At 56.5% G+C, this 12,541-nt stretch overlaps 6 protein-coding genes across 6 annotated transcripts; 4 read left to right on the top strand and 2 right to left on the bottom strand.

Annotated features, from left to right (window-relative positions):
* Positions 1–71: 71 nt before the first annotated feature.
* On the top strand, positions 72–761 carry LTR77_006260 (uncharacterized protein; the record flags this gene model as incomplete). Its single annotated transcript, XM_064803502.1, has 1 exon — positions 72–761. The coding sequence occupies one exon, from the start codon at positions 72–74 to the stop codon at positions 759–761; it is 690 nt and encodes a 229-aa protein (XP_064658417.1).
* Positions 762–1,737: 976 nt separating this feature from the next.
* Positions 1,738–3,621, bottom strand: HEM14 (oxygen-dependent protoporphyrinogen oxidase; the record flags this gene model as incomplete). The annotated part of the gene is made up of 2 exons (XM_064803501.1): positions 1,738–3,228; positions 3,286–3,621. 2 exons carry the CDS (start codon positions 3,619–3,621, stop codon positions 1,738–1,740), a joined length of 1,827 nt encoding a protein of 608 aa, XP_064658416.1.
* A 1,159-nt stretch (positions 3,622–4,780) lies between these two features.
* LTR77_006258 (uncharacterized protein) lies at positions 4,781–6,727 on the top strand (the record flags this gene model as incomplete). The annotated part of the gene is made up of 2 exons (XM_064803500.1): positions 4,781–5,106; positions 5,158–6,727. The coding sequence occupies 2 exons, from the start codon at positions 4,781–4,783 to the stop codon at positions 6,725–6,727; spliced, it is 1,896 nt and encodes a 631-aa protein (XP_064658415.1).
* Positions 6,728–7,322: 595 nt separating this feature from the next.
* On the top strand, positions 7,323–8,270 carry LTR77_006257 (uncharacterized protein; the record flags this gene model as incomplete). The annotated part of the gene is made up of 2 exons (XM_064803499.1): positions 7,323–8,209; positions 8,237–8,270. The coding sequence occupies 2 exons, from the start codon at positions 7,323–7,325 to the stop codon at positions 8,268–8,270; spliced, it is 921 nt and encodes a 306-aa protein (XP_064658414.1).
* Positions 8,271–8,294: 24 nt separating this feature from the next.
* Positions 8,295–9,408, bottom strand: LTR77_006256 (uncharacterized protein; the record flags this gene model as incomplete). The annotated part of the gene is made up of 2 exons (XM_064803498.1): positions 8,295–8,338; positions 8,397–9,408. The coding sequence occupies 2 exons, from the start codon at positions 9,406–9,408 to the stop codon at positions 8,295–8,297; spliced, it is 1,056 nt and encodes a 351-aa protein (XP_064658413.1).
* An 809-nt stretch (positions 9,409–10,217) lies between these two features.
* LTR77_006255 (uncharacterized protein) lies at positions 10,218–12,331 on the top strand (the record flags this gene model as incomplete). The annotated part of the gene is made up of 2 exons (XM_064803497.1): positions 10,218–10,256; positions 10,409–12,331. 2 exons carry the CDS (start codon positions 10,218–10,220, stop codon positions 12,329–12,331), a joined length of 1,962 nt encoding a protein of 653 aa, XP_064658412.1.
* Between the last annotated feature and the right edge of the window lie 210 nt (positions 12,332–12,541).

The raw sequence follows: 12,541 nt of genomic DNA, 5'->3' as shown, positions 1-12,541 counted from the left end.
TCTTGGAGATCGTGAATGTTGTGAGTAACCGAACCGATCGCTATCAGCTGAGCTGAGGGACGCATGTGGAGATGGGCCTCATCGTCGAGCCTCTACAGGAGGAAGAACTTGACGAGTTCATCAGGATCTACTGGTCGGCGTTCGAGCCTTTGTCTGCCAACATGTACTTCCCTATGATCTATCCCAATGGTCTTAAGCCCGATCTCATAGCCCGCATTCGAGCTCGTATCCTGCGGGCAACCAAGGGCGACCTGGCATCCCACTGCTTCTGCGCCAAAGACACATCGTCCGGCTCCATTGTAGCCGTATCCTGGTGGGAGGAGGAGCACGACCCACCGCAGACTCAAGGACAGGTTGATGCAAATTTCGCACAGGCTTACGAGGCTCGCAATGACAGTCCATCTGTCGAAGGATTCCAAGCAGACCTGGACTACGCAGCGTTCAGAGCGGCCTTCTACTCTGAAGCGGAAGTCATGCAGGGCCGGCCATACATGACATTGAAGTTGCTTGCCACGAGCCCAGGGCACCATAGACGAGGCGCTGGATCGCTGTTACTGAAGCATGGCTTGGAGAAGGCAGATCGCGTGGGGCTGCCGGTGTACCTTGCCACAGGAGTGACCGGGAAGCCGTTGTATGAGCGGTTTGGCTTCGTGTACCAGCGGGACATGCCGATTAATTGTCTTGAATACGGTGGTAGGTCCAATGGGCGCCACTGGTGTATGCTGAGGCCCGCCGCCAAAGAAGGTGAGAGCGAGACGTGACATGTGGATAGCAATGGTATGCGTCCGCACACTTCATGGCCGGTATCTATATCTATCCACTCCAATGCAATATTCAAGGCAGTATCCGAAGACCTCCAGCCTCTGTGTCCTTTTGCCGTCTCCGCACCGCTTCACCAGCCGATGTCTAACCACCGTTCCCTCAACCTCACTTCATTCCCTCATCCCCCATCGACAGCATCCAGCACCAGTTATATTGTTTTCCAAATTTCAGTCATTCCGTCAAAAGGGTCAGGCAGGGCGTTGCTCACCGAGCTTCTGGTCAATGGTACCCCTTCCCCGTGGACGAAAGAAGCGAATCTCAATCAAATTTCGCCTGGGTTAAGGCCGGGCGTTGATTACCCATCAAGCTTCTGGTCAATGGTATACCCTCGACTCCTCCGACTTAACCGTAAACGAGTTCGATTCCCTGCACCGAGCCTTCGACGCACCGAGCAGAAGACCCCACCGATCCGAGGGATTTCGAGCGTACTTGCCGCGTAGTAAGTCAAATCCAGGGGTGACTCGAGCCTCTAATGAACGAGACAACCACACTTCTCTCTGAGGTTGAGTTCCTCTTCTACTAGCTTGTCCTGCCTTTCAAAGGTGGTTGATGGGTTGGGTGTTGTCTTTTGCTATTTTCACTGTCCTTTTCGCTACTTTATTGCTCTGTGGTGTTGATGTTTCTTTTGCCAACCTGGAGGGAGTCGGCGCCAACCACTTAGATCATCCTTATACAGAAGGCCAATCTTTTGTCCCGGTCCGGTAGAGACTGTTTCTCAACAATCCGGGGTAGGGGTTGGCCATGCTTTTGTGGTTCGTCAATACCATATCGTGCTGGTACGCCGATACGCACACACGCACTCTCACACACTACAAACAGCTGTTGATGGGAACTTTGTCTGAAGGTTGTACTGTTTTTAGTACATGACACTACAAAGGCTCAACGACACGGCATGTGCAACCCCCACGATGCCTGTCATTGCTCCTGCTCAGTGCTCTGTCCAGGCCTGATCGGCTTCAGCCGAACATACTCATTCGTGCCAATGTGCTCCAGACCGGTGCCATATCTTCCCTCCTTCATCGACCGAACGACATCCCATGCTGACCGCAAGCAGTCGTTGACTCCCACGCCCGACATCCAGTTGCCCGCCACTCGTAATCTGCCCTTGTACTCTCGCGAAATGTTCGAGTGAGCAGTCTTCAGCCGTTGCTCGTGGCCGACAGTGTACTGAGGGATGCAGTCTGACTGCAGATTCACCTGCCATGCCTCCGGTTCCTCCTTGATACCGAGATGGCGCTCAAGTAATGACTTCGCCAACGCCAACCCTTCCTTTTCGTCCGGAAACGCTGGCCAGCTATCCCAGTAGTGGCCACCAAGCATCACAGTCAGCTTCGTGCCGCGGGCCTTGACATCATCCTGGGTGTTTGGCCTGTCGGGCATGTTGTACCATGCAAAGTCATTGACGTTGATCAGCCGCCCTTGGTCGCGGGCTTCCTTCAGCTGGTCCGGACTACTGATGTGCCAGTTCTCCATGTTGACGTCGTCGGGTGATGGTGAGTAGGCGGTGTCGAAGACTACTCCCAAGGCTCGCTCGGGATTGTTCTCGAAGGGAGTCGCGAGTGGTATGAGGTAACCAAAACCGGCTGGCGCAAGATTTGGACTGCGAAAGTACAGATTGACGGTCATCACCGTGACTCCAGGGATTGCCGGTACAAGTTCGGATGCTTTCGCCTGGCGGATGTTCTTTAGATGCTTGGGTGACAGCGTTGATATTGCGTTTGCGAAAGCTGCTTCTCCAGACTCTGTCTTTACTGTGACACCGGATCCAGTCTCAGACATTGCCACGGCTTGGACCGGCGATGATGTCTGGAAATTGACCCTGCCAGTACCCACGAGATGTCGAACAAGTCCATCACTTAGCATTCCGAGCCCATCTCTGAACGTAAAGGCCGTCGTATCCTTCAGTGTATCGCGCAGTAGCGGGTCCCACTTGTGACTCTTTATAGCCCGCACATATTCCCCTTCCTGCTTCGTGACTTCAGGGCCATCCGCTCGAGCTTTCGCGAACCCGCCAAAAATGCTTCCTGACTGTGCTTCATCCCTCCATTGGGTTGGGAACAGACTCTTCGCAGATAGCTTCCACACGTCGCCGGCGTAGATGCCGTGGAGAACACCACTCAAAAGGCGGTTGACGACATTTGGGCCAATCCGCCGTGCGAAGAAGTCGCCCACGCTCTCATCTTGTAGACTTTCGTCCCGCTGAGGCTTGAAGATCTCCGACGCAGCTCCCCATAGCACGCCGTCAAATATAGGCTCCGACCACAGGTTGTACAAATTGCTGAAGAGCCCAGACGAAGGGTGAGGCATCCGCACGAGGTGGTCGGGGTAGTAGACGAAGCGGTTCCGCGCAGCTGGAGATGTGCGCTGTGCGAATATTGCGTCCTTTGCCAGGTCCAGCTCTTGCATCTGCAGCCTCGTCAACAAGAGGCTCTCTGCCCATCACCGCGAGGCGCTGTACTATACCAGTATACCCGCAAGTGCGCCATTGGAGGAAGGGCGTAATGTACGAGGACCGGCTTCAAACAGCACATTGCCATCCTTCACCGGCACACGCTTGGATGAGAGCCAGCCGCCCAGCCGGTCTGAGGCCTCGTATATTGTAACATTGGCTTGTGGAAGCTCTTTGGTGATGTAGTAGGCGCAAGCGAGGCCTGTGATGCCTCCACCCAAGATGGCTACATCATTGCTCGTGGCTGGCTCAGTGCTGTATGCCCTGAGCCGATCCGCTATTCGCAGGTGGGACGATTGACTGTAGAGGGGCCGAAGATGTGATACCGTCGTTAACCCATTCCGAAGCATTTCTGATTGATCAATAAGTGTCGTTGCAAATGAGCGCCAGTGGTCGGGGATGGCTTCGCTTGTACATGGCTTGGCAGGCTTTTGAGGGCGACGCCGCGACGCCATCGCGACTTCTCATTTCTGATCAATCACTTCTACAACAACTTCGCAGCTAACTTATGGGTCGAGACTGTAAGGTTCGTAGAGGTTACAGACTCGAGAGATCCTACTGCTTCGGATAGTTGCTATTCACGCCTCAATTTGTGCAAGACTCTTACGACAGCATCACGACGAATGGCTCTTGTAACTACACCGCATCGATCCGGAACGCTGCAGGCACGGCACGGCTGCACGATGCTCCCGATGCCATCCATCCACCGCCACCTCGATCTAAATGCAGCATCCTCCAAACGAGCTTGCAGAGCAGTTGGCAAAGCGACAGGCTGCTTCTTCGCATTTTGGGACGATCTGATTGACGAGCTGTCCGAAGATCTTCGAATCCTTCTCAGCCTTACGCACGACCGTACGTTATAGTGGTCTGCACTCCTGGATCGCGTAGTAATGACAGCTTCCTGTTGGCCAACCATGGAAGCTACTGCTCTCGCTAAAGATTATTTAATCTTCACCGAAGAGGAAGGTCCGGGAATGTATCATTTAGTCAGCGCCAGACAGCGGTCTGTTGTTCAGCTCGTTCTTGGCTTGATAATGAGCGGACATACGTGGACCTCCAAGAGGCCGGTGCCTGCATGCTACCATCGAGTCTCATGTGCAGAGCTGTCGTCGCCACAGACTGAAGCGCCTTCGGCGACAACTGCTTGAAACTCTCCGTGTAGCTTAGCTGAGCTTTCGAAGTCGCACAATGTTGCTCGCTTTGCTGGCCAAGACTGTTGGAGCGGCCCGAGCGCAGAGAGTGCATGTGTCGCCGTTACACAGGTCACGTAAAGTAGGTCTGCAAGCACGTCCTGCCGCTTGACACTATGATGTCGTTTCGAGTGATCAGAGGGGCAGTCGACTCAATATCCGCGGAGCTCAGTGTGCTCAATCTTGAAGATCGTTCAACTCAGCGTCGAGTACAGCTTAAGGAGGAGCCAGATGGTCGTAGCATCCACATTCCAGTAAGAAGTGGAATCACCGAAGAGTGGGAGTGAAGCTGGTTGAAAAGGAGCCCAAGATCTTGAAAATGGCGATACCGTCAGCAGAAGAGGTATACAATGCCCAAGGGTACAGCTTTTGGGATGGGGAGGTCGACATCTCGAGGACACCCTCCCCCGGCATACCGACGAAACGCATGCGGACGGGCTTGAGCGACCTCTCTCAGGATATGCAAGAAGAGGCAACATGGCAGGACGAGTACAACAACCTTATGAGAGTGCAACAAACGCCGGAGTCTCTTGGGTACGAGAGCGTTGGCTCCTTCAAGACGCTGTTCTCGTCGAGCGACAGCCCGCACACACAAGTAATCACCAATGGGAAGAAGAAGATGCAGACGGGGTGCATACCGTGCTTGTAGGTTGGAGTTCTCAACAGCTCGCGGAAGCGCTGTCTAACTTGCTGTAGAATCAAAAGCATACCGTGCGACCCGAAGAACCCAGAATGTAAACGAGCAATGTCCGATGACTGGAACCTCAACTACCAAGAGGAAGGAACCTCACATGACGGAGTGGTGGCGACGCCTAACTCGATGAGCCTTTCAGTCTACCAGCCAGACATGAAATGGCGTCGAAGTTGGCGGGAACGACACAGCCTGAACTTCTTCGTCAATTTCAGCGCTCCTCAGATGGCCGGGTTCTTTGACTCGTCATTCTGGCAACGAATGGTTATTCAGACATCATACCACGAGCCCGCGATCTTACACGCTATTACCGCGATTGGAGCGCTTCATGAATGCATTATGCAGCGGTCCTTCGCAGACGAGACCAGGAAGGCCCGCGCGGTGGAGTTTGCACTCAATCAGTGTAACAAGGCCATATCCTGTCTGACGAGCAGCCAAAGGACGTCCACAGGCCTTGACTTTTCCAGGCGAAGCCAGAAGACACCCAACTCGAGACTTGCGCTCACCACCTGTGTCCTCTTCACCTGCTTCGAAGCGATGCAAGGGAGGTGCGACAGTGCAGTGAATCACGCTCTACAGGGGCGACGACTACTCGAGGCGACAAGTCGGCCGCACGCAATCACCATGTCACCTGCTGAAGAGGATGATCTTGACCAGATGCGACCGATTGTAGAGCGCCTAGAAGTTCAAGCAACCGCTTTACTCGACAAAGGGCGCCGAACTGATGGCGAGGCTGCCGATCGGATTCCTTTACTGCCAGAGATTGAATGCGTCTTCAGCTTGGATCACGCTCACAACACATTACACACTGCGCTGAACAGTGTAATGCGATTCATGCAAGGCTTTGTACCAACAGCACCTCCGGAGCAAATTGCGACCAACATGGCCGAGAAGTACATGCGATACGTCCCTTGGTTTGCGAAGTGGGAGGCCGCTTTCACAGCCTACCTGGCAGGGTGTCGAGAGCAGCTGCCCAACATCGACATCAAGCGAGCGATGGTTCTGAAAGCCAACCATCTCGTCGGCACCATGCTTGCCTCCGTCGACCAATCTGCCGGTCCAGTCGCCTACGACGCTTACGAAGCCGAATTCAGAGCCATCGTCGACCTCGCACGAGAGGTGCTGGCCTCCTTCTCTTGCCCACCACTGCCTACCTTGACCGGCGGCAGCTCGGGTACGCCCTACCTCTCCTTCTCGCTATGGGTCACAGACCCGCTCTGGATGGCCATCTCCCGCTGCCGTAACCCGGGCATCCGACAAGCGGCCTTCACACTACTATCACAGAACCCTCGTCAAGAAGGCATCTGGCACGCAGGCCCACAGATGTCCAGCAGCAAGTACATGCGAAGGGTCGAAGCCGGACCGAGCTTGCTGAAGGCCAAGGAGACTGTCAAGGGCAATCACCCTCCTGATGCGAACAAGAACAAGCGCAAGTATGCGTCGAGCAACATGAAACGGTCTGGCAGTGAAGCTACTTCTCGCACTGCGAGTCCGCGAAATGATGCATCATCTGGGTCTTACGGATATGCGGACGCGGCGGCGACGACTAATGGGAGGGTTAGAGCTGAATGGTAGGAAGACCGAAAAGATCTGCTTGTGCGCATGTAGCTGATCGCCGGTCAAAACAGGGTAGACCTAAAATCGTCCATTGACCGGTCGAGCGAGGGTGCGATCTAGTCGAAAATGCTACCTAGAGACGAAGCGAACTGACCAGGTGCAGAGTACGAGCGTGCGCGAGCGAGCAACGTGAGCGCGAATGTCAGGACGGATGAAATGCCGCCGCGGTATCAATCGTATTGCAAGGGCGACTGCAGCATACCAAGACAGGGACAATTGGAGCTCGCTGCTATGGACTTCAGTCACACCAGCTGACCTTTGAACAATGGGTCTTTCGCGATGTACGACCTGAAGCTGCTGGGACAATGGAGAGGTTTGCCTGCGGCTTGGTGATACCAATCTCTGGTCGGTTGTTGTGCTACGCTGCACGGCAGGCTGCAGCTTCTCGCAATCACGCGGTGGACAATGCCTTTAGCTGAGCAATCCATGCGCAAAGGCTTCGGTCTTCGCCAGCTCCAGACGAGATACTTCTCTGGTCACAACAATCGCCACCAGCTCGTCTGTCAGACCTTGCACCACGCCTTCTCGGTCGTCTCACTTCTAGGTCTGGGCCATGGCCTTCCCTTTCTCACCTGGCGGGTTTCGCAACCGCAAGGATCACGACCGAGCCTTGCAACACCAACATCAGCGCGGTCTCGAACGCCGGCACACCGGTCCGTTCCTCAACGTCTACGGCGACGTCTGCATGCCGCCACCACACCGGCATTCATGGCACGACCACCACGACACTCCAGGCATGAGCATCCCTTCCGACCGCTTCGAAGAGATAAGCGACTACGACTCCTTCACCTCCACCTCCACCGACATCCACGATGGTCGCCATCGCCACGGCCGCCGCAACTCTCGACACCACCCCCACCACGGCCGCTCCGGCCTCACCTTCCGCAAAGCCGCCTCCACCCTCCACGCCACCTTGGACCGCTTCTGGGACGCCTGCACGGGCATCGAGCGCGACTTCGACCGCGAGATGGAGACCATCCGCCGCTGGGCACCACCCCACGTCATCACGCGCCTCTGGAAACTCAAAATCTCCTGGGACGGCCTGCCGCCCGAAGACACCCCGATCCTGCACCGTCGTCCGGAAGAGGGGGCGTGGTGTTTCCGCAATCTCGCGCGTGCGGTGCTGCGCGCGTGGGAGGATTTGCAGGGGGCTGGAGGCCCGCCTTGGGAGGTGCTGGAGGTTACGGAGTCGGCTCTTACGCGCGGGGAGGTGGAGACGGCGTTGAGGAAGCTCGGGGTTACGGTGGGTGGGGTGCGAGAGTTGGTGCGGTTGGTGAGGGAGGAGAGGGGGAAGATGGGGGCGTTGGTCGGGCAGGTGGAGGATGGGTTGAGGTGTTTGGAGGGGGTGAGGGTGGTGTGGAAGACGGAAAGGGGGGAGGGCTATAGACATGGGCATGGCAATATTCATGAGGAGAGAGATCGGAGGCCACCGCATGATCCGTATGATAGACGTGATCATGGGGATAGATTCGATGAGCGAGACCATGCAAGACGCAGGTAGACGCAAACATCTCAACACTAGCATCTATTCCCTCCCACCACCCGGCAGAGTCGAAAGGCCCTTCCAATCTACACCTCACGTTAGCACACCACCACCACACCGTCCATCCACTAATCTCCAACTCACCGAAAGCAGTCCTCTCCTCGTTCCTTCTCGAAACCACAACCTCATCCCCCACCCTCACCACCTCCCCCTCGGCCCCCGGGCTCATAAAACTATACCGTCCAAAAATCGGACTCCACTTCGCTCCAGGGTCAACGCGGCGATCACTCGCCAATTTCTTCAACATGCTCCCCTGCTCCCCCTTCCCCTGCTCACCGGTGTCATAATCAATGTTGATACTCCGGCAGCGAGAGCAGTTGTGCTCGCATTCTAATTTCGCTTTGCTGCTGCTGCTGTCTCCGACGGTTAGTTGGGCCCAGAAGTCTTCTTCCCAGACTGCGCTGGCGCCCGAGACGATGATGTTGGGGCGGAATTTCAGGATGGAGTAGTTTTGTTGGTCTGCCGGAAGGCGCGCGAGGACGGAGTCCATGGATTTGGAGGAGACGATTAGGTAGGGGGCGACGTCGGCGAAGGCGATGGTGGAGGGTTCGGCGGTGCCTGTTACCATGCTTGTGGCCTTTGAGGCGGCGGTGGTGAGGGTGGTGAGCCAACTTGATCCGGTGGAGGTGTCGTTCGGTTTGCTGCCGAGATTCGACATGCGGACTTCGCGCTTGTAGTCGCCGATGTAGGCGAGGATGACTTCGTAGCCTAGGCAGGAGGAGAGGAAGGTGTTGAATTTATCGGGCATTTGGTACGCTTGGGTGGGGGATTTGTGCATCATTACGTCTATGACTTTGAGGTCGGCGGTGTCGGGTTCCAAGGGGATATCGATAGACTTGGCTTCGCCGCCATCGGTGGGTTTGAAGGTCACGGTGAGGGTAGAGGTGGAGGAGTCGATGGATTGCCAGAAGCGGACGAGCTCGTTGTTGGGAGCGATAGTGATGTTTTTGAGGGTCGGGGCGCCATTGTCTTCTTGTTTGGCGAGGACCATGAAGCGGCGGTCGTAGGGGAAGCCGTATTTGGTGAGGGTGGCGGAGGGGACTTCGACGCCGCGCATGGACTTGATGGGGTAGACGTAGAGCTTCTCGATCTCCATGTTGGCGGTTGCTTCAAATTGAAGTAGATCTTCTTTTACCAGCTGTCTCGAATGACTAGGAGGTTGAGATGGGACGGCGGGATATCCAATAGCTTAATGGAGACGACGAAGGAGAAGAGGGACATGTAAGAGATGAGCACTTACTGTACCTACCTACCTACCTCCACCCGCCCTTGGGACCTCTCTGCGGGGCCACCCTAGCCCGAGGCCTACCTTCTCGAGAGCTTCTTACCTCATGAGCTTGCTTGGGAAGAGGGAAGAGAGTATGGGGTAGTGATGGGTTGTTCGTCGGCGAGAGCCAGGGTCCGAAGTAGACTGGCAGGTCACCGGTCAAAGGTACATGTAGATGTTGTATACTCGTGAAGCCCCCAAACATTCCGATGTCGTGCAACTCCCAGCACATTGAGTTGTGCCATGCTACCACGACTATCTCGACCAAGTCTGCCGTCGGTTCGATTGTGGCGGATGGGTGTGGCACGAACCGGACAGCGTCGTGCCCGAACACCTGACATCCTGGACGTTGCTCGTCATCTTCAGCTCTGCAGGACTCGACGGGCTACTCGGATCTTGCATTGGCGACGTCTGCTGCCAGGAACAGCTCTTGCAGCGTGGCGCAGCCCCCTCCTCCGCCCCTCGCCGTCCGCTCTTCCTGTCCCACGTCGACTGGCTGCAGCTAATCAAGACGACGATCCAGTCAGAGCGACGGGACGAGCATGTTTCATGCAGACGGCGGGAAGACGTAGATGCGAGATATAGCATAATCGATTAAGCCTTGTCCATTGTTTGCGCCGAAGCACTTATACCGAGCCATGTCACGCGCAGCTTCTGACACACTCCCGGCGACTGCTGTAAGACTCACTGTGACATCGTACCGCTTCCCGAGTTTGCCTTGCCAAGCGCCCGCCGAGCAGCCTCACAAGTACGAACCCTCGGCGCAAGAGGACTGAGTAACCAGACACCACCGACGACCCTCCACGACGACCACGGACCCCTCGAATAGCCCACATTCACCAGCGACACATCGCGACTGACCAACACCACGAATCGCGGCCTTGCGCGCCGCCACACCCACCCGCGCAAGACAGACACCATGGACGACGCAAGCCGACTCCGAAGAAAAGACACCACCAAAGGCCCGCCGCTGCGCATCCTGTCGCTCGATGGCGGCGGCATCCGCGGCTACTCCATGCTCATCATCCTCGAACGGCTCATGCACAAGACGTACGTGGAGATGCACGGCGAGGCACCAAAGGGCAACGAGATCCCGCGGCCCTGCGACCATTTCGACTTGATCGCGGGGACAGGCACGGGCGGGTTGATTGCGCTGATGCTCGGGCGGTTACGACTGGATCTGGATACTTGCAAGAAGCTGTATGTGAGCATGACGAGGAGGGTGTTTGAGACGGACAAGACGTTTGCGGGGATACCGTATAAGAGCACGTTGTTCAAGGCGAGCAAGCTGGAGGATGCGATTAAGGAGTGTGTGAGGGCGCATACTGTTTCGGAGAGAGAAGGGAATGATACTCTGGCGAATGCGACGCCCATGACATCGGATATTCCGGGCTCGAGTCCTGCTAGTGCTGGAGGGCCACACAGATCGCTGAGCCAGAGCAGTAGATATAGTTCAGGCAGCGTCAGCCCGACTGGAAGGCCCATATCGTTTGGAAGCCTGACGTTTGGCAATGCGAATGCGCTGCTGTATGACCAGCGGGACAACCGAACCAAGACGGCGGTAACTGCGGTATACAAGGGCACGAATGTCACAACTCTCCTACGATCGTATGATTCGCGAAAAGAGCCGGCGCCGGATGTCAAGTGCACGATATGGCAAGCTGGCCGAGCGACTTCAGCTACGGCTATGGCCTTCAAGCCTATTCAGGTGGGCCAGTCATGGTATCTAGACGAGGGCGCAGGGAAGTACAATCCCGCACCTCTGGTTCTTGATGAGGCCGTGCAGAACGAGTGGCCTGGCAGAGATGTCGGAGTGTTCGTGAGTATCGGAACCGGCAAGCGACCAGCAGGCACCAACAACCGCTCACACGAATGGTGGGAGGGCTTCCTCGGCGGTAGCGTTGGAGACTTCGCCGATGCACGGAGAAGGCTGATCGCAAAGCTGGAAGACTGCGAGAACACCCACCAAGACATGGTCAACGACCGCCTCGCCAGCCGCGGCGTCAGCCCAGAAAACTACTACCGCATGAACGTCGAAGTCGGCGTTGGCGAGTTCGGCATGAACGAATGGGCCCGCCTCTCCGAAATCGACACCAACACCCGCACCTACCTCGCCCGCCGCGACGTCGACGCCATCACCCAAGGCTCCGCCGCCAAAATGGCAAAAATCCACTTTGCCAAACAACGCCACGACCGCTCCGACACCCGCGGCAGCGACGCCGCCCACAGCATGCCCCGCTACAGCTGGCAGAACAACGCCGACCAGCCGCTCCCCCTCGCGCAGCAGCAGCCCGCCGCGAACTCTTTTGCTGTGGAGCTGCCGGGCGACGACATGTACTACCAAACCCAGGGTTTCCGCCCCGGCGCGCAGCAGTACAACCATTCCCCGAGCATCGCGGATATGAAGTACGCCGTCGTCAGCAACGACTACCACCACCCGCAACAACCGCAACCCACCTCCCCTCCTCAAAACCACTCCCAGACATCCCCCCGCGGCAGCTACGACCGCCCCTCCCCACCCCCTTTACCGCCTAAAACTCCCATCCAGAACCAAGCTCTCCCCTACCCGGACGCAGGGACTCCTCTGAGCGCGACGAGTGCGATGACCCCGCAGAGCCCGCCGGGCTATGGCCCGAGGACTTTTACGAATATGGGCAGGGGGAGTTTGGGGAGGCAGGGGTTGCCGTATCCGGATGTCGAGGGCCCGGCGCCGAGGGTGAATCGGGGGAATAAACCTACGATTAGTCGGTAGGGGGCCATGTATTTGGAAGGGAGGGGGCGTTTTGGAGGGCGTTTCAGGGGTGTGATGTGAATGATGATGATATCCCATGAGCTGTTGTTATGAGCTCTTTGCTTCTTGTCTTTTGATGTTGCGGGAGGGGTTTGCATTGTGCATATTTAAGGACCTGTAGATGAGTCCACGTTTCTACGACAGTCTTACCAAACAGAATGCTTAACCCTC

Source organism: Saxophila tyrrhenica (assembly GCF_035928015.1).
Source record: "Saxophila tyrrhenica strain CCFEE 5935 chromosome Unknown scaffold_9, whole genome shotgun sequence".
NCBI classification, from domain to species: Eukaryota; Fungi; Ascomycota; class Dothideomycetes; order Mycosphaerellales; family Extremaceae; genus Saxophila; species Saxophila tyrrhenica.
The sequence above is the reverse complement of the archived record's forward strand: the minus strand, read 5'-3'. Positions and strand labels throughout refer to the sequence as shown.